The sequence below is a fragment of the Antedon bifida genome, chromosome 5 (assembly GCF_963402885.1).
Source record: "Antedon bifida chromosome 5, ecAntBifi1.1, whole genome shotgun sequence".
NCBI classification, from domain to species: Eukaryota; Metazoa; Echinodermata; class Crinoidea; order Comatulida; family Antedonidae; genus Antedon; species Antedon bifida.
Genome location: NC_136230.1, coordinates 21,241,144 through 21,258,744, shown reverse-complemented (window position 1 = coordinate 21,258,744; position 17,601 = coordinate 21,241,144). Strand labels below are relative to the sequence as shown.

At 35.5% G+C, this 17,601-nt stretch overlaps 2 protein-coding genes across 3 annotated transcripts; one reads left to right on the top strand and one right to left on the bottom strand.

Moving 5' to 3' along the window:
- The first annotated feature begins 4,391 nt into the window (after positions 1-4,391).
- On the top strand, positions 4,392-8,557 carry LOC144843580 (mediator of RNA polymerase II transcription subunit 4-like). The gene is made up of 6 exons (XM_078700422.1): positions 4,392-4,565; positions 6,144-6,201; positions 6,558-6,728; positions 6,944-7,088; positions 7,283-7,387; positions 7,883-8,557. Exons 1-6 carry the CDS (start codon positions 4,468-4,470, stop codon positions 8,065-8,067), a joined length of 762 nt encoding a protein of 253 aa, XP_078556548.1. The 5' UTR covers positions 4,392-4,467; the 3' UTR covers positions 8,068-8,557.
- LOC144843581 (uncharacterized) lies at positions 8,546-14,985 on the bottom strand. 2 transcript variants are annotated; one of them, XM_078700424.1, is made up of 5 exons: positions 14,829-14,985; positions 13,517-13,817; positions 12,856-12,923; positions 12,660-12,737; positions 8,546-9,465 (listed from the first exon to the last, which is right to left on the bottom strand). In XM_078700424.1, the coding sequence occupies exons 2-5, from the start codon at positions 13,765-13,767 to the stop codon at positions 9,125-9,127; spliced, it is 738 nt and encodes a 245-aa protein (XP_078556550.1). In that variant the 5' UTR covers positions 13,768-13,817; positions 14,829-14,985; the 3' UTR covers positions 8,546-9,124. The 2 variants fall into 2 exon arrangements, with proteins under 2 accessions (XP_078556550.1, XP_078556549.1); XM_078700423.1 differs by having other exon boundaries at positions 14,833-14,985.
- Positions 14,986-17,601: the final 2,616 nt, after the last annotated feature.

The following is a 17,601-nucleotide window of genomic DNA, read 5'->3' as shown; positions in this document are numbered from 1 at the left end:
ACGCGAGCGAAGCGATCATACCATCTAGTATTTAAAATGTACAATAGATTAATGTATTTTTCAACGTCATAAAATGAGTGTTCAATATGTAGGCTACACGTGTAATTCTAGTCTTAGTAACGTAAGGTGTCAAATAGGCTGAAGCATACTGTATATGCGTATAGAATGCAATCCTAAAATGTAGAACTAAATCGGGGTTTGACATCAGATTGGGAGTTCCTAATAGTGACCACGTTGGGGAGTTTTGATTCATGTCCAGTGATAAAAAAACCATAACCTGTATTGAGCTTTATTTATAATAACCACATAACAATAGATAACCACAATTTGTAAATGTATTTTAACTAAATTCTTAGAAAATCATTTCAATCATGTTTTAATAATAGAAATTGTTAATTAAAGTAATGTTTTTTAGTTTGTTTTATTGTTAAGCTTTTTGAATGTTCTTATTTATCACTTTATATTACGTGGTATACATATTTAAAGCATTCATGATTATTTTGCATCTCATTCTATTGTCCTGTTGGTTTGTAATTTTTTATTTTGACTTGATTTTTTGACATAAAATTGTCGATGAAAATTGCTGTTGTAGACGACGGGTGGCCGAGCGTGTAAGACCATTGACCATTTTAGTTTTCTGGTTGGTAGAACCACGGACCGTGGTAGAACAACATGTGACCCACATTTTGGGTTTTTTCGAACATAATGGTGGTCGGTTACAGACAGTAAAGTGCATATCAGGGTAGTACGGCAAGACCTAGAAATCATTACCTTTTATTGTCTTTGATCAATATCAAGATATTTATTTGATATTAATCAAGGACATACAAATAAAGGTAATGATTTCTAGGTCTCCTTACCCTAATATACACTTACACTTTACTGCCTGTATTAACCGACCTTATGTTCAATAAAACCCAACATGTGGGTCGTACTTGTTCTACCATGGATGTATAAAATAATTATCAATATTATAAAAACAAAAATGGCTACTTTACCAATATTAAGTATTTAGGCCTATACTGATATAATATAAAAATCAAACAGAAACAACAAATACATTTTAAAAGAATAATAATGTTGACAAAAGAAGAAAAACAAATATTTTCCTCTATTATACAATTTTACATTACAGTTAGTGCACCAAGTAAGTAAACCTGATACACTATGCCCAGTGTTCAATCTTTAACAACGTGCATATAATTTAGCACAGAATTCTTTTGTTTTATAACTCTTTTTATCTCTTTCATGCAATCAGAAATTTTACTTTACCTAAATATCAATTTTATAAAAGTTAATTTTATACCTTGCTAAATTGTTACGGTCCATATCTGACCACATTTTATTTGCCTTTTTTTTATTTATTAAAAACTCACTATTCATTATAACTTCTAACTCAGCAGTAAACATTAACCATGGACATTTTATTACAAGACCAAGTCTATGACTGACTTTACTTTTATAAATACAGAAAGTTAAAATGGAAAAATATTTCATTAAATTTGACATCATATTTTCCAAGTACAATTTTCTCCCATGTAACTTCCTGAGTAAATGCAAAACATGTTTTCAGCATAGCGCAAAATTGTACCCAGCAATGTTTTACTTCTTTGCAAATAACATATGCTTTTCATTTTCAACCTCCTCATTGCAATATTCACAATAATTACAGTTGGACAAATTCCATAATTTTAGCTTACACTTAGTTGGTAAAATTTTATGTAGCAACTTAAAATTTAAAAAACCACCCTTTTTATGTGTAACATACTCTTAACTTTGTTTTTCCAACAGTTTTAATCAAGTTAATAACTTGTATATAAAAAATAAATAGCTAAAACGGTTAAACAATAAATAAACGGTTAAATTCAACCAAAAACCTATCTTCCAGTCAATTTGACTATTTTTTTCGTTTAAACTAATATAATTTTCTCGATCAATTTTTTGGTCATAAGTGAATAAATTATGTGACATTAAAATGGCATATTCAACAACATTGACAAATTGTCAGATTGAAACATTAGTCACTAACGGCGTTTCATAACAATTGCTTGCTAATAGATGATAATGTTTGGCTATACCAATGAATATACCTCATATCATATTACAGTACGTGTGTGTACATTAAGTAGAGGAAGAGTCTAAATCTCAGTCGTCAGGGGGCACCTATTTAGGTTGCGCATGCGCACTTAATTTATGAGATAGATGGACCGCAATTTATGGATCGTATTTTACCATTTGCACAATTCATCCAGACACCCGCGAGGCGGCCGCTTAATATACTGTAACCGTAATAACTTATATCAAAGAATATATATCACAAGAATGAGTAATCCGCGATTTTCCCTGTAACAGTAATATTGTCCAAGTGGTAGGGCGCCGCCATAAGTGAGGATGTATCTGGGATGATGTATACAACTTTTTGTGACGGTTTCACTAATCAAAGGCTGGACCACCGGTAGTATTTTCATGATAAAAAATGTTATCACTGCTACATGCCAACATCATGTTAAATGCTGTTTGGATATTTAATTGTTCGTTCTATGCAATTTATTTAGTAAAAACTGCAGTATAAACAGTTTTAAAACTTTATCAACCGGGCGCTACGATATTAATGAGGAGGTACTATTTGAATATTCATTTATCAAAACCCAGCAGACCAAGACCATTCAGCCTGCAGCTTCTCGATTCCGTAGGCTTTACAGTTACTAATAAATTCTAGACTATGGGATAGTTAACTATTATGTAACTATAATTAGCATAATGATGGTTTAGGGTTTTTACTAGTAAATGACCCACCAATTGTTTTCACATTCAGAACTGCAGATATAGGACACATAAATATGTTACGTCGTACAAGAATGGTGCCCATATATACTATATTATGAGATATATATGTACACATTATTAATGTTAAAGAGTTAATACGGGCACCAGTGCTGCAGATGGGCACCAGCCGTGCATTTTTATATCTATCTAATGTTAAAGAGTTAATACGGGCACCAGTGCTGCAGATGGGCACCAGCCGTGCATTTTTATATCTATCTGATGTTAAAGAGTTAATACGGGCACCAGTGCTGCAGATGGGCACCAGCCGTGCATTTTTATATCTATCTGATGTTAAAGAGTTAATACGGGCACCAGTGCTGCAGATGGGCACTAGCCGTGCATTTTTATATCTATCTAATGTTAAAGAGTTAATATGGGCACCAGTGCTGCAGATGGGCACCAGCCGTGCATTTTTATATCTATGTAATGTTAAAGAGTTAATACGGGCACCAGTGCTGCAGTGGGCACCAGCCGTGCATGTTTATATCTATCTAATGTTAAAGAGTTAATATGGGCACCAGTGCTGCAGATGGGCAGTTATGTTAAAGAGTTAATACATAAATACACGCCATCGTAAATTATGGATTCAATATTTCGTAATGTCATCAATAAATATTACTAGTTAAAGACCCCTTCCCTGCAATTTTGGACGTTTTTTGGAAAATAATACATATATATCACTTTAAAAACATTAAACCATGTCATTTCTTGTCTTAAATGTACGTTTTATGGTAAATTATGATAAAAAGTGAGAAACAATGCACTACCTAAGTAGCTCGCGGCGATCGACCTCTCATGGACGGTCTTAGGCCTAGCCTAGCTAGGCTTAGTTTTGTAGGCCTAGCTGGTAAACATCGGTAACGTACGAACATCGTACGCGAGCTATATACCTAGCCTGATGTTGTATAGTTGCTGCATTAATTGTCTTTCTATTTTTGCCAGACTCCGTTGATACAAATTGGGGAAAACCCGGTATTTTCGCTGAAAAGTTAGGAGTCTTCCATTTGTTTTGGCCTCACGATCGATCGAAAAGTGGGCGAATTACAGGTGAAAAACAAAAATATCAATCCGCGCGCAATGCATTTTGGGATTTATAGCGGGCCGCTATAATTATTAGAATCGACTTATTTTTCACATTTTTAACCGTTTAAAGACGAAAAAAGTTATCGCAATAGGACCATATAGTATTATTTTTACATTAAATATAGTTTGTGATCTTAAATTAGATCTAAAAAACGTAGGGAATGGGGCTTTAAAACCCTAAACCATCATTATGCTAATTATAGTTACATAATAGTTAACTATCCCATAGTCTAGAATTTATTAGTAACTGTAAAGGTAAGGGTCCTCCTAAATACCAAGACCTACCAAGACCTACCAAGAACTACCAAGACCAAGAGAGTAAAGCCTACGGAATCGAGAAGCTGCAGGCTGAATAGAATGGTCTTGGTCTGCTGGGTTTTGATAAATGAATATTCAAATAGTACCTCCTCATTAATATTCATAACCTGCATGACTGGTGCCCATATAATTAACGCTTACCGCAAAAATCGCGGAATACTCATTCTTGTGATATATATTCTTTGCTTATATTCTATTGTTGGCTAGCTAGGCCTCCAGCCTAGCTTGCAAGAAGCCACAATGTCAGCAGTTTCAAACTCAGACCAGGATGGCGGAGGTCACCTTAATTTGGGCCCAAGTTTATTGTCCCTTGTTGAAGAAGCAGAATCATTAACAAAGTAAGTTAAATTACTAAAGAATTGCTGAATGAATGGCCTAACTAGCCTAGCCTACTAGCACTAGGGGTTATCAGACGATCGGGACCACGGACGATCGGGCCCAGACGATCGGGCCCACTTCAAGACGATCGGGCCCATCAAGGGTGAAAGACGATCGGGCCCAGAGACGATCGGGCCCAGACGATCGGGCCCAACAAATAAGACGATCGGGCCCAAAACATTCTCAGAAAATTTTAAAAAATAAATACGCGAATACAAAAAACACAATAATAGCAATCAAATCAATCACATTTATTCATAAATCGAGAGTATTGGTAAGAAATTCTTAAAACCAGTAGGCCTAGTGTTAATTAGGGGAAAATTATAATAAAATCAGAAAAAAATCTAATTAACCTTTTTAATTAAAATCTTAATTACGCAAGAAAAGCACGTTGACACTAGCAGTAGGAATTAAAAATGATGAAATGTGGCACATTATTTTATATAACACAAACGACTATCGGGCCCAACGCTAAGACGATCGGGACCAACTGGTAAGACGATCGGACCCAACATGGTTCTGAAAACACTGGACGATCGGGCCCAACTGGTATGACGATCGGGCCCAACGCTAAAGACGATCGGGACCACGTTTTCTGGGCCCGATCGTCCGTGGTCCCGATCGTCTGTTCCCCGCACTAGGCTACTAGTACTACTAGGTTTTAGGCCTCTAGAGTAGGCCTAGCTAGACTAGGCTAGATAGAGGCCTTGGCTGCTACTACTACTAGGCCTAACTACACAGTAGGCCTAGGCTACGGTTCAGGGACGATTCGGCCCTGAGACGATTCGGCCCAGGACTATTCGGCCCACTTTTGGTGGGACGATTCGGCCCACTTTTGGGCCGAAACATCCCACTTTGTGGGCCGAAACGTCTCACTTTAGACCAAATTCATATTCATTTTTTTTTTATTTATCAAGTTTTTAAAGGTGTTTAACAATCCGTATTTTATTGATATTGACAAAGTTGATATAATATATATAATAAATTACTAAAAAAACGTAATTTTATATTCAATTTATTACTTTGAAAACCTTGTTTATTTCGTGCATTCGCCAAGCGGCCAACAGAGGGCGTAACTTGTTTACATCGTTCGCGTGACTAAAAAATGATTATTTTCGACAATGTTTTCAAAATGTTTGCTTTATTGCATCTTTATCCCTAGTAGTGCTACCCCATAGTCTCTCTGAAAATAAAGTTTGGGGAGAAAAGCTTATTTTATGCTTATAAATGCATATCAAAGCCGATAAATGTAAGTGTGCCGAATCGTCTCAGGGCCGAATCGTCCCGGGCCGAATCGTCCCAGGGCCGAATCGTCCCAGGCCGAATCGTCTCAGGGCCGAATCGTCCCGTTACCCTAGGCTACCTACTACTATCCTTTTCTAGTACTAGGCCTAACATTCATTCGCCACCATGCTTCCATAAATAAAGTATCCGATGTTTTTTCTGTCAAGTGGCTAATCACAATTCTTAAAAATAACAATTAATAATAAATAAATGTAACACTAACAGACAGTTTGTTGAATTTTGAATTTTTTTAGAGAACTTTTTGATGCAACCTCTGCAGCTCGTCAAAAACCTCTTAATGATGATCCTCAGGTGAGTATTTTTAGTTTGTTTAAATAGTAGATATAATCATTTTTTCTTAAATCTGTGTTACACATTGTACCTAGGCCTAGTAATAGTTATTTAATACTATATGTTTTTTTTACTCCCACAAATTCCTACAACTTTTTCATTTATACTCATACTAAATTTATAATTTATTTACATGTATCATCATTCACTGCATAGCATGGACCTTTTTTCATAGTTGAGCATGGTTTAGAGTTACCCTTTTAAATGGGAACGACAAAAAGAGTGAGAAGGAACTGCTTGATTAGTTTAAAATGAAGTACCAGTAATTTATGTATGTACTATTTTTTATTTTGTTTTTTTTTACTTCATAAAAATAGATAATGGAAATGTTAATGAAGAAAAATGAGGAGATTGAAACAACATTGAAGAAAACAGAACAACAAAGAGAGAAACGTAAAGAGATGGAATCATTACAAGAGGAAGTTGATCGTAGAGACTGTGATGTTAAAAATCTTCAGAAGCATCTGAAGGAAGCAGAACACATCCTAGTACCGTATTTATATGTTATTTCTAACATTTTAACAATTTTTAACAATAATAACAATAATAACAATTTATTCAAATTCAAAATATATGTGGAGAAGATGCCCTGTAAGCCAATTTCCTCATTATAATCTTCAGAGCCAAATGCTTCACTCTTACTGTGGCTGCCCTAGGCATGACGCAGGCACTGACTAATTGCTTGAACACTTTATAATTGTAGGCAACTGCAATCTATCAAGCAAAACAGAAACTTGATGCCATTGATCAGGCAAGCAAAGGTTCAATATCCTCTGAAGAACTCATCAAGTATGCCCACAGAATAAGCGCCACCAATGCTGTTGCAGCGCCCTCTACCTGGTCACAAGGTAATTAAGCACCAAACGTTTCAAGTAAAGTTGGTATATACAGTAGCATTGGAGTAACATGCATTCTTAATATATTTTGCATTATACAGTAGTTTATGACATGACATGAACAATATAGCTACAATTGTTACTGTATAGTTAACAAAACATACTTGAATTTCAAAAAGGAGTATTTAAATTTGTTTAATTAACAGGAGATCCTCGCAGACCTTATCCTAGAGATCTAGAAATGAGGATGGGTGCACTCGGCAGGCTAAGTAATCTACCAATACTGCCTGGAGATAGTCAAGGAGGTGGTGGTAAGTTATGGCTGTAATATTTTTCCGAAATTTTTTTTTTATTTTTAAATATGCATTACCAAATGATACTGATAACCTAACAATCTGTATAATCTCAGATTCAGGTTGCTGAGAAGCTTAGAAAAATATATAATTTGCACAGGTTCACTTTAAAGAACCCAGTGCTACTTTTGGATAGAGTAAGGTGTTACCCTTGCGCTGGGCTATCAGCCATACCAGTTGGGTCACTTCAATACTATGGGATGAAATGGGGAGAATAACAACAAAAACAGTTATGCAGTATGCAATAGAAAAATGTAGAACTCTCTGTAATTTCTTCCTTAATACAATAATAATGTCAGCTGGCTAACAGTAAACAATGTTTCCCATTCAAAATACTGTACAATGTGCAGGTATATTTGACCAAATGAGATTATGATTGAAATCATTCAACATTCAATCAGCTCTGCATCATGGTACCATAATGACGGAGGTTTATTTTTATTGTTTTTATAGATGGATTATCAGGATCAACATGGCAGCCATCTTGTGAGGTCAAAGTTAGCATGAACATCGAGTCATCCATTACATCCCCTAATATGCCATTACAGCTATCATCAGGGCAAAACAAGGAAAATGAAGAAGATGTTGAGATAATGTCAACTGATTCAACAAGCAGTAGCTCCAGTGATAGTCCCTGATTTTATACATAGGCTATAATGTGGCAATACATTGTAATATTAGGGAATTAAAGTACAGATAATGGGTCAGTACAAGTTATAACAAAGTATTCCCTATATGAAAGAGATAAAACGTCCACATGGGTAGCAGTCAACTGAGTGAGGGCTGGCGTCGTAGTGATAGGTCCTACAGTAGGCCCTACATGTTAATAAAGCCACAGTTGAGAACTAATAGGAAATTTACAATGGAGGGCTAAGATGAAACTCAATATACTTCTTGTATAACAATCCTAAAGAGTTTACACCACCAAGTGTTTAATTTCCTGTCCCTCAACCATTGCCTCACCAGAGTATACAAGGATAGAGAACAATTTATTGTTCAAAGGAATCACCTCATTACAGAATTTGTTTATTTTAATTGTATCAATGCTGTTGAATATACTGTAGTTGAATTAAACTATATACAGTACTTTGTGAAATAAACAGAAAACAATTATAATTGACATAAAAACATTTATTTTTAGAGTTAAACTATAGTTACTTATTTTACAGTTTTACATATAATTTGCTAATACATTAGGACTATTTCCTGTATACAATTTATTACTTTTTTTTTAAACAGTTTACACTGTCGGTCCTTCATATGTACTGTACTCCATTACAGAGGGGCCTGGATGCACACTGTCACAATATATTAACATGGGAACAAAATTCAAACTAATGTCTAATTAGTATTTATTGTAGTAAAAAAGTATTGAAAAAATGAACATGTTACATATCATTATTGTTTTAACCTCCAATATTAATTCTGGGATACAGTACTATAATATCTATAAATTAGCCTTTCCCAACATGTAATGACCAACTAGGAATTACCTGCCCTCAGAAAATTTTAAAAACCTCTTGCAATCAAACAGATGAAAAATAATTTAATATTTAAAGTAATAATTTGTATTTCAGTATTGCATAATTAATGTAATATATTACAGTGCATATTCTTGCTTGACTTTCGGGTAGAAACTGTCACAAAAGGCAACTAAAAACATTTAAACGACACTTCCTGATGCCAAAACTGCTCTTAAATTGTCCACTCTCGAGGCTTATGAAGTCTATCCCAGCCTCTTTTATCTTGACGTGCTAAAACATCCATTGGCATATGAGATTTAGGAATCGTGGGAGTAGTAATAAATTCCATTACCTCCTCATCATATTCTGCATGGATCGGTATGCTTGTATACGACAATGATCTCACAGCTGTTTTTGGCCTCATGGTGGCAGCTTTCCTTGTGCCACTAACAGAGTGACGCAAGTTGAATGTCCGTGATGGGCTTAATGAGCCAGTGTTTGTGTTATCACTGTAGCTTGATGCACTGCTCCAAGTGTTTGACTCCATACGACCATCCCAAGAACGTTTTAAATCTTGAATGAAACAAAAACATACTAGATTTGAATTCGTCACTTTGACGAGTTCGGGTTATCCGCGCAAACGCAACATGCACCACATTAAAATATGAACGCCAACAATTATTATGCCATCGTATGACATGACTTAGATATGTTTAGTACAGTGTTGAATTGTACCTATTTTGTGTAACAGTAATTACGGAATACTCTTTGTTATATACAGTGTATTAAAGATGACGAGACCCATCCAATCAAATTTTTAACTTGAGGACATCATCAAAATGTAACAAAGATATCAATTTTAGAAGATTTTAAATGCAATGAATGTTTACGAAAGAGATGACTTTTTGACTTCAACTGGCCATATAATGACGTCATGACATCGGATAGACAACATTTTTATAGGAATTCATATCTACAATTCAACAGCTTCCATAATAAGCTTTAATCATGCGGATAACTTTTTATTCTGAGGAGCTATAACAGATTGAAATATACTATATAGAATTTAGAAAGAACATATTAAAATCTAGGGCAAAATGGGATAAGTGCAATGCGCTCTATATTAATTAACTAGGAATAAAGCGGAAAAAATTCTATTTTTAAAATTCGAGTGGCCATATGGTTAGAACATCCGGTAGGTACAAATTTTACATGAATTGATATCTACAACTCATCAGCTCCCATAATACATTTTTAAAAATTGGGGTAACCAACCATCCTGAGGAGCTATAACTGATTAAAAATAGGTATATTTTTGCACAAATTTCATTAAATTATCTATTCTTTAGCACACGATTATTAAAGTTTAACATGCATGTGCATCGTTATTTTGCAATTAAAGTTCATCAAAATGAATGAAATCTACTACAGGTGCTATGAAAAACAAAAATCAATTGCAAAAACCATTTTTCTAAGCTTTGTATGAGCTGTGTGCACAAGTGCGTGCGCAAATCGCAAACAATTTAGAAAATTTTGAAATGCTCAAAATGACCTGAAATGTATGCAAAATTGATTAGAAATTGCGCATTTTGAAATTTCACATACGAGAACTCAGGGGAACATTTTTGAGAGGGGGAGTCACATGACCCCCCTCTCTCCCCCCCCCCCCCCCCACGAGAAGCGAATTTTGTTACAGGACACACTTAGATGGCCGGAAATGGTACTTTTAAAGACCCCTTCCCTGCAATTTTGGACGTTTTTTGGAAAATAATACATATATATCACTTTAAAAACATTAAACCATGTCATTCCTTGTCTTAAATGTACGTTTTATGGTAAATTATGATAAAAAGTGAGAAACAATGCACTACCTAAGTAGCTCGCGGCGATCGACCTCTCGTGGACGGTCTTAGGCCTAGCCTAGCTAGGCTTAGTTTTGTAGGCCTAGCTGGTAAACATCGGTAACGTACGAACATCGTACGCTAGCTATATACCTAGCCTGACGTTGTATAGTTGCTGCATTAATTGTCTTTCTATTTTTGCCAGACTCCGTTGATACAAATTGGGGAAAACCCGGTATTTTCGCTGAAAAGTTAGGAGTCTTCCATTTGTTTTGGCCTCACGATCGATCGAAAAGTGGGCGAATTACAGGTGAAAAACAAAAATATCAATCCGCGCGCAATGCATTTTGGGATTTATAGCGGGCCGCTATAATTATTATAATCGACTTATTTTTCACATTTTTAACCGTTTAAAGACGAAAAAAGTTATCGCAATAGGACCATATAGTATTATTTTTACATTAAATATAGTTTGTGATCTTAAATTAGATCTAAAAAACGTAGGGAAGGGGGCTTTAATTTGAGGACGTCATCAAATGTAACAAAGATATCAATTTTAGAAGATAATGATCTAAATAATAACATTAATGAAAATTTAAAAAATTTTAGACACGAAAAAGTGAGATGCACTTAGATGGCTGGAAATGGTACTCTCGCACTCAAAATCCATGATAAATGGCACCTTTCTAGTTCGCCGGAAATGACACTTTATTAGCGCGCTAGCTAGCAAACAGCAAAGTGAGCAAAGCCTAAGCACGTGGCGACTAACATCTTTTTTTTGTTGCGTTCAATGCAAACGTCGGGGGAAGTCCCAGATGAACGTACTTCCGATACGGTCATAAATGATAATAATTCATTATTATTATCAATTGATGATGCATGTAATCTTTTATCATTCAACATTGTTTTCATGTTGATTACTGAATTTATTTGATTTAATGAGAAGTTTTTCCGTTTCTAATTTGATAAACACAAAATTAAGAATTCAGACAATACCCGTCGTAAAGTATACGGTAAAACTTTATAAGTTTTCAAGTAGTGTATTACCACCACGAACATTTAACATTATTTACAATACATTTGTTAACCCAGTGTGCGTCTCGGGGGCCTAGAGAGGTAGAGGTAACCCATACCCTCACTCCAGAATACTGTTATTCTGGCTCAAAAAAAAAGTTTACATGCGCCCTCTGTAGTATGTGAAACGATCTATTTTTAGAAGTTTAAGTAGAGATCATCACGCGCGCGTCACCACCTCTCACGATGCTCTTTGATCGGCCGCCGTAACTTAACATCGCGCGTATTGTGATAAATTTCTGTTTTTATTTTTGGGGTTAGTGTAGCCTACTCTGTGCATACTAATATACACACAAATATTTCACACGAATAAAATGGGGGGGGGGACCCCCCCTGGATCCGCCCCAGAGTACTCGCATAATTTTTTTGCGTAGCACGCCATTTTTATCATGTCAAAAGTTGCTCCATATTATGAAATACACTATTGTAAAGTTTCATTGAAAAATAATTTTTTGCTCAAAATTTATGAGCAGCGACACAATTTCAGAAAATCGTGAGTAACTTACGCTGCGCGACTCTAACATCATATAACAAAGTTTCTTGTACATCTACAGTTAGAGGTCAATCTTCTGACCAAGTTATACAATCTCAGGTTGACAAGCATTAGAGATACACAGCAACAATTTATTGCATTACAAAACATACATTATTTAAAGCTCTATCTACAAACTAGTTTGACAAAAAAAAGTGTGATGTGCTCAAATATGGTAGTAATATGACAACATCATACCCATGAATGCACATCACATTTTTTTATTGTACATAAAGTTTGACAGTGTAGACAGAGCTTTAGTAATAACAATTTCAATGAATTTCATTCTGTTCAATTGCATTACATACAGTAATACATACCATCAAATCCATCTGAAGCTGTTACCAGGTATGAATCAGAAATTGATGTTGGTACTGTTTTACTTCTGGTATGTGATTCTAAAAAAATACACAAAACATGTAGCGATATAATTTGTTTGTATGCTAGAGGGGGTCTTATATCGGTTTCCTTCAAAACTGTAGGTAAATTAAATAATTTGAATGCAATTATACTTACTTCTCTTTTGAAACAGTGTTTCATCTACAATTGAGGTTGGACTCACAGTTCGATAGCTGTTAAACAAACTGAAAACAAGAATATTAAAGGTTTACATTTAGTATACTAGAAATTGCAAAGTGCAAGTGAGCGCTTAGTTTTGATGACGCAGGGCTCTCCTAAAAACAAACCGAATGTCTATATAAGAACGCTTCTAATTGAATAACACAAGACCTCCCGTGAACTATGCAGTGTGCAATCATCTCCTGCTGTAATTGATTTCACACATAGAGAGTAAAAACTGTAAATTCTACCTAGATCAACGTTTTGTAGATAAACATAATCTTTCAGATCTGAAAAGCAAAAGTGTGACGGGAGGTCCAATTGCTGTGCTACGCAGTTAATAGTATAGAAGCCCTTGAACAAAATGCTTCTTTCCCTCAATATTTCTATTTTTGTTTAATTTATACATAACAATCCTAATATTATACAGTGTAACAATATTAATACAAATTGGTATAAAATAAGTAAATAAAATAGATGAATGTGAGTTACAATATTTCCATTTGCTGGTACAGTACATTTACTAAATAATAAGTCTACACATTTGCTGGATGTTTCTAAATAATTCTTTTTGGCTGAAAAAAAATTAAATACAAACAAACTTATAAATTCTACTTACCACCTGCGGGTAATGCTAAATCTAACACATGATGGATGAACAAAAATACCATGCTTATCACGACAAGTGAAGTACTGGCGGCCTTTAAATATTCCGCAATGTTTACCAAGTGGTTCTTCCAGGTCTATTCCAACCCAATCACCTCTTACATTAGCTAGGCTACCTTTGAACTTGACAGTTCCAGCAAGTATTCTGCCTTTATGTAAAACCTGTACATTTTGACCAACATTGATGTTTATGAAGAGTACCATATTAGGCCTTGGGCCTAGATATATCTGGCTGGCTGGTTTACTTGTGATGTCTACAATATCAGAACAATACAATAAAGGAATATATGAAATATGAATTTCAAAACATATTGTCACTGTGTAAAGTAGCCTATGGTGTATTTTTGCACTCTACAGCTCACTATGTCGGTCGGCTGGTCGGTAAACATTAACTTGAGCACGCGACTGCAGCCACGTATATGGCCTTGTTAATGTTAACTAATATTAACATGATAGAATTTAAATTTCTTTATATACAAATGAAGGATCTATCAATGTTAACAATATATCCAAGAACAAATCTTTAAATAAGTTATTAAGCTTAAAAGTGAGATTTAGTTGACTTTACCATTACACAGTGGCAATATTTGGAACAGCTGACCAATCAGGTATCAGAATGTTCTAAGATAAGACAACAACCAACAGAAGTATTACTATTTGTGTGTGGATGACTAGTACGAGTACTAGGGATCGTTCAAATTGTGCATAAACATGGCTAGTCCTGGAAGACACTTGCCGTTAGAGAACAGATGTCAACTGTATTGTGATTGGCCAACCTCGTACTGTATTTCATAAATATTTGTTCCTACTAAATATAAAATAAATTTGTTCTTAATATAAAAGTTGTTCCTAAATAACTAAACCTAACTTAACCCTCTAATAATCAAAAAAATGTTAAAGCTGGTAGGCCTAGTGTAAATAACGAATATAGTTAGGCCTACTGTAAAATGTTCTTAAAAGATTAACCTGCATCACTGTATCCTTGTAAAAAAAATTAGAAACATTTGTTTTATTTACTGTCTAAATAAATGTATAAAGTGTATAAGCATTGACTGGAACCGTTAAGTCATGAAGGCCCCGTGTCAACTATGTAGGCCTGGGCCTTAAGTCAACTCAGTCTCATTCTCAAGTCAACTCGGCCCCAATAAAGTATGGAACCAACCTAGCCTACCTAACTAGCTAGGCCTAGTCTAGCCTAGCCTAGGCTATATAGCCTAGGCCTATTTAGACTAGTAGGCTAGGTCTATCCTAGGCTAGGTACCTACCTACCTGGCACTGGTCCAGCAGGGTAGGCCTAGCTTATTTTGGAAATTTATAGCCTCATAATATTATTAGGGAAGAAAAGAAACAGTTTACTGGGGGCACATGCTACAATATTGATTGTTTGGTATTTTTGTCGCTAGCTAGCAACAACCACAACCAATCAATCACATGCTGGATGCTCTCTCTTATGGAACGCCTCTTCTGCCTTCAGTTCACATTTATCTTCTTCTTCTTTCGGTTACTGCTTAACGATCCTTAAAGATATATTGTCCCCCTAAAAAAATATTGTTTTAATTTTTTTTTTTAATATGTTATTTTAATGTCACATAATAGTTATTCACTCTCACAAAAAATTGGGTCTGAAGAAATTTATTTACCTGAGAAAAATGTAATTTAAAGCAAAAAATGGTCAAATTGTCTGGAAGACAATGAGTTTTTGGGTAATTTAACTGTTTATTTTGTCTTTTTATAGGTGACATAATTTTTTCCCCTGTTTTTTTTCTTATGGAAGTGAACAACTTCATTAAAACTGCAAAATGGCCTATTCAAAGTCCGATTTTAAAAATCTTTATTTTTCATGATTTTGGGGGACAATACATCTTTAAGGATCAAAACAAGCAGGGTTTGTGCGCATGCGGGGTCTTTGTTATTTAGTCTCTGGTTTCAGGTGATATGTTTTTTAAGTGTTCCTTTAATGCTTCCTTGAAAGATTCAGTTTCTACAATGTTCTGTATATTTGGAGGTAGTTTGTTCCAGTCCCTAGTTGTTCTCGTCACATATGAGAACTTGTAAGTATCAGTGCGTGTTTGGTGTTGGATAAATGATTTGCTGGTTGAAGATCGACGGGTTTGCCTTTGAGCCGGCGCCAGATAAGAATGGAGTGGCAGAGCCAGATGGCCCCCCATGGCTTTATGTAAAGTAACAAGACGTGATGTTTTTCGCCTTAAGGAAAGTGGTTCCCAATTCAGATCTTTCATTAGTTCTGTTACACTCTGTTGCCAGTCATAGTTGTTATGGACCATTCTGGCTGCTCGCCGTTGAATTTTACCAATTTTTTGTATGAGTTCAGTGGTAAAGGGGTCCCAAACCCCAGAACAATATTCCAAGGTTGGCCTTACCAGTGCAGTGTATGCAGTTGCTTTGGTGTCCTTATTACAGAAACTTAGGTTTCGACGAACAAAACCGAGAGTTTTGTTGGCTGTGCTAACTATTCTGTTAATGTGTGTGTTCCATTTCAGATTGTGAGCAATGTCAACACCTAAATAGGTGTGAGTCTCTTGCAAGATCGAATTTCCGAGACTGTATTGATTGGTGATTGGGTTTTTTGATGCCGCAATTCTGAGGAGATAGCATTTGTTTACATTGAATGACATCTGCCATTTTCTCTGCCATATTGACAGAGTGTCGAGATCTTGCTGTAATAATTTTGAATCATTTTTGGTTTTAATTGTGTTATACAAGACGCAGTCGTCCGCGAATAAACGGGTGGTACAGATTATTCCATTTGGTAGGTCGTTTATATAGACGAGGAATAAGAGCGGGCCTAAGACCGTCCCTTGTGGTACTCCAGACAAAACCTTGGCCCATTTGGAGTGCTCGCCGCCTACAATTACTCGCTGTGATCGGTTTGTAAGAAATGCAGAAATCCAATGATTTAGTTTGCCGCAGATCCCATAATGTGATAATTTAAGAAGTAAACGCTGATGTGCTACTACATCAAACGCCTTTGAGAAGTCCATCACTACAACATCGGTCTGGTGTTTGCTATTTTGTGCAAAGGTGAGATCATGTATAGTTTGAATAAGTTGCGTTTCACACGAATGCTTGCTTCTAAATCCGTGTTGTTGATCGGAGAGAGTATGGTGTTTATCAAAATAGTCCATAATGTTAGAGTGGACCACGTGTTCAAGTAACTTACAGCACACCGAAATAAGTGATACTGGCCTATAATTGCTTGGTTTAGTTCTCTCCCCCTTTTTGAAAATCGGGGTGATGTTTGCTAATGTCCAATCATTGGGTAGTTGACAAGTGTCTAGTGAGCATTGGTAGATTATTGATAAAATAGGGGCTAGTTCAGTGGCTAATTCCTTTAAGATACGTGGATGTATTCCATCAGGCCCTGGAGCTTTATTTGGTATGAGTCCTTTGAGTGATTTTTCAATACCGTTTGGATCAACAGTAATATCAGGAATAGGTGTGTGTTTACAGGACTCAACTTGGGGGATAGATGTTAAATCCTCCCTAGTAAAAACATGCAGTACACACCAATCGTCATGCAGTACACACTGCATGATGTTTGGTGTGTACTGCATGACGATTGGTGTGTACTGCATGACCATTGGTGTGTACTGCATGACGATTGGTGTGTACTGCATGACCATTGGTGTGTACTGCATGACGATTGGTGTGTACTGCATGATAAATGTGAACTGAAAGCAGAGGAGGCGTTCCATATTCTCTCGCCCTCTTTCTTCGATCGCCCCCAGTATTTGTATTTTTTTTATACATTTATACAAATATTGATAAAATAATATTTAATAATGCTATTAGATTTACATTAAAAAATAGCAACAAACAGTTTAGTTACACTAAATAATTATAACCACAGTTGTCCTGAGTATTTATGTTTCTTTCTGGGCTAAACTAGTAATAGAATAAAATGTATTTGAAAAGAGGATAAACTGAAACTACCATTGTTGACCAGCATGAAGAATCGAAACGAGGCAATGAAATAAAATGGAATTTGACATATGAAGAAGCCCATATTCACAATAA

Excerpts from the sequence above, each read along its gene's own strand:
- LOC144843580 (XM_078700422.1), top strand. The coding sequence starts at position 4,468 with ATGTCAGCAGTTTCAAACTCAGACCAGGATGGCGGAGGTCACCTTAAT. Across the intron at positions 6,202-6,557 it reads CTCTTAATGATGATCCTCAG|ATAATGGAAATGTTAATGAA; the intron begins GTGAGTATTTTT and ends TCATAAAAATAG. Across the intron at positions 7,089-7,282 it reads GCCCTCTACCTGGTCACAAG|GAGATCCTCGCAGACCTTAT; the intron begins GTAATTAAGCAC and ends TTTAATTAACAG.
- LOC144843581 (XM_078700424.1), bottom strand. The coding sequence starts at position 13,767 with ATGGTACTCTTCATAAACATCAATGTTGGTCAAAATGTACAGGTTTTA. Across the intron at positions 12,738-12,855 it reads AACACTGTTTCAAAAGAGAA|AATCACATACCAGAAGTAAA; the intron begins GTAAGTATAATT and ends GTATTTTTTTAG. Across the intron at positions 9,466-12,659 it reads AGCTTCAGATGGATTTGATG|ATTTAAAACGTTCTTGGGAT; the intron begins GTATGTATTACT and ends GTTTCATTCAAG.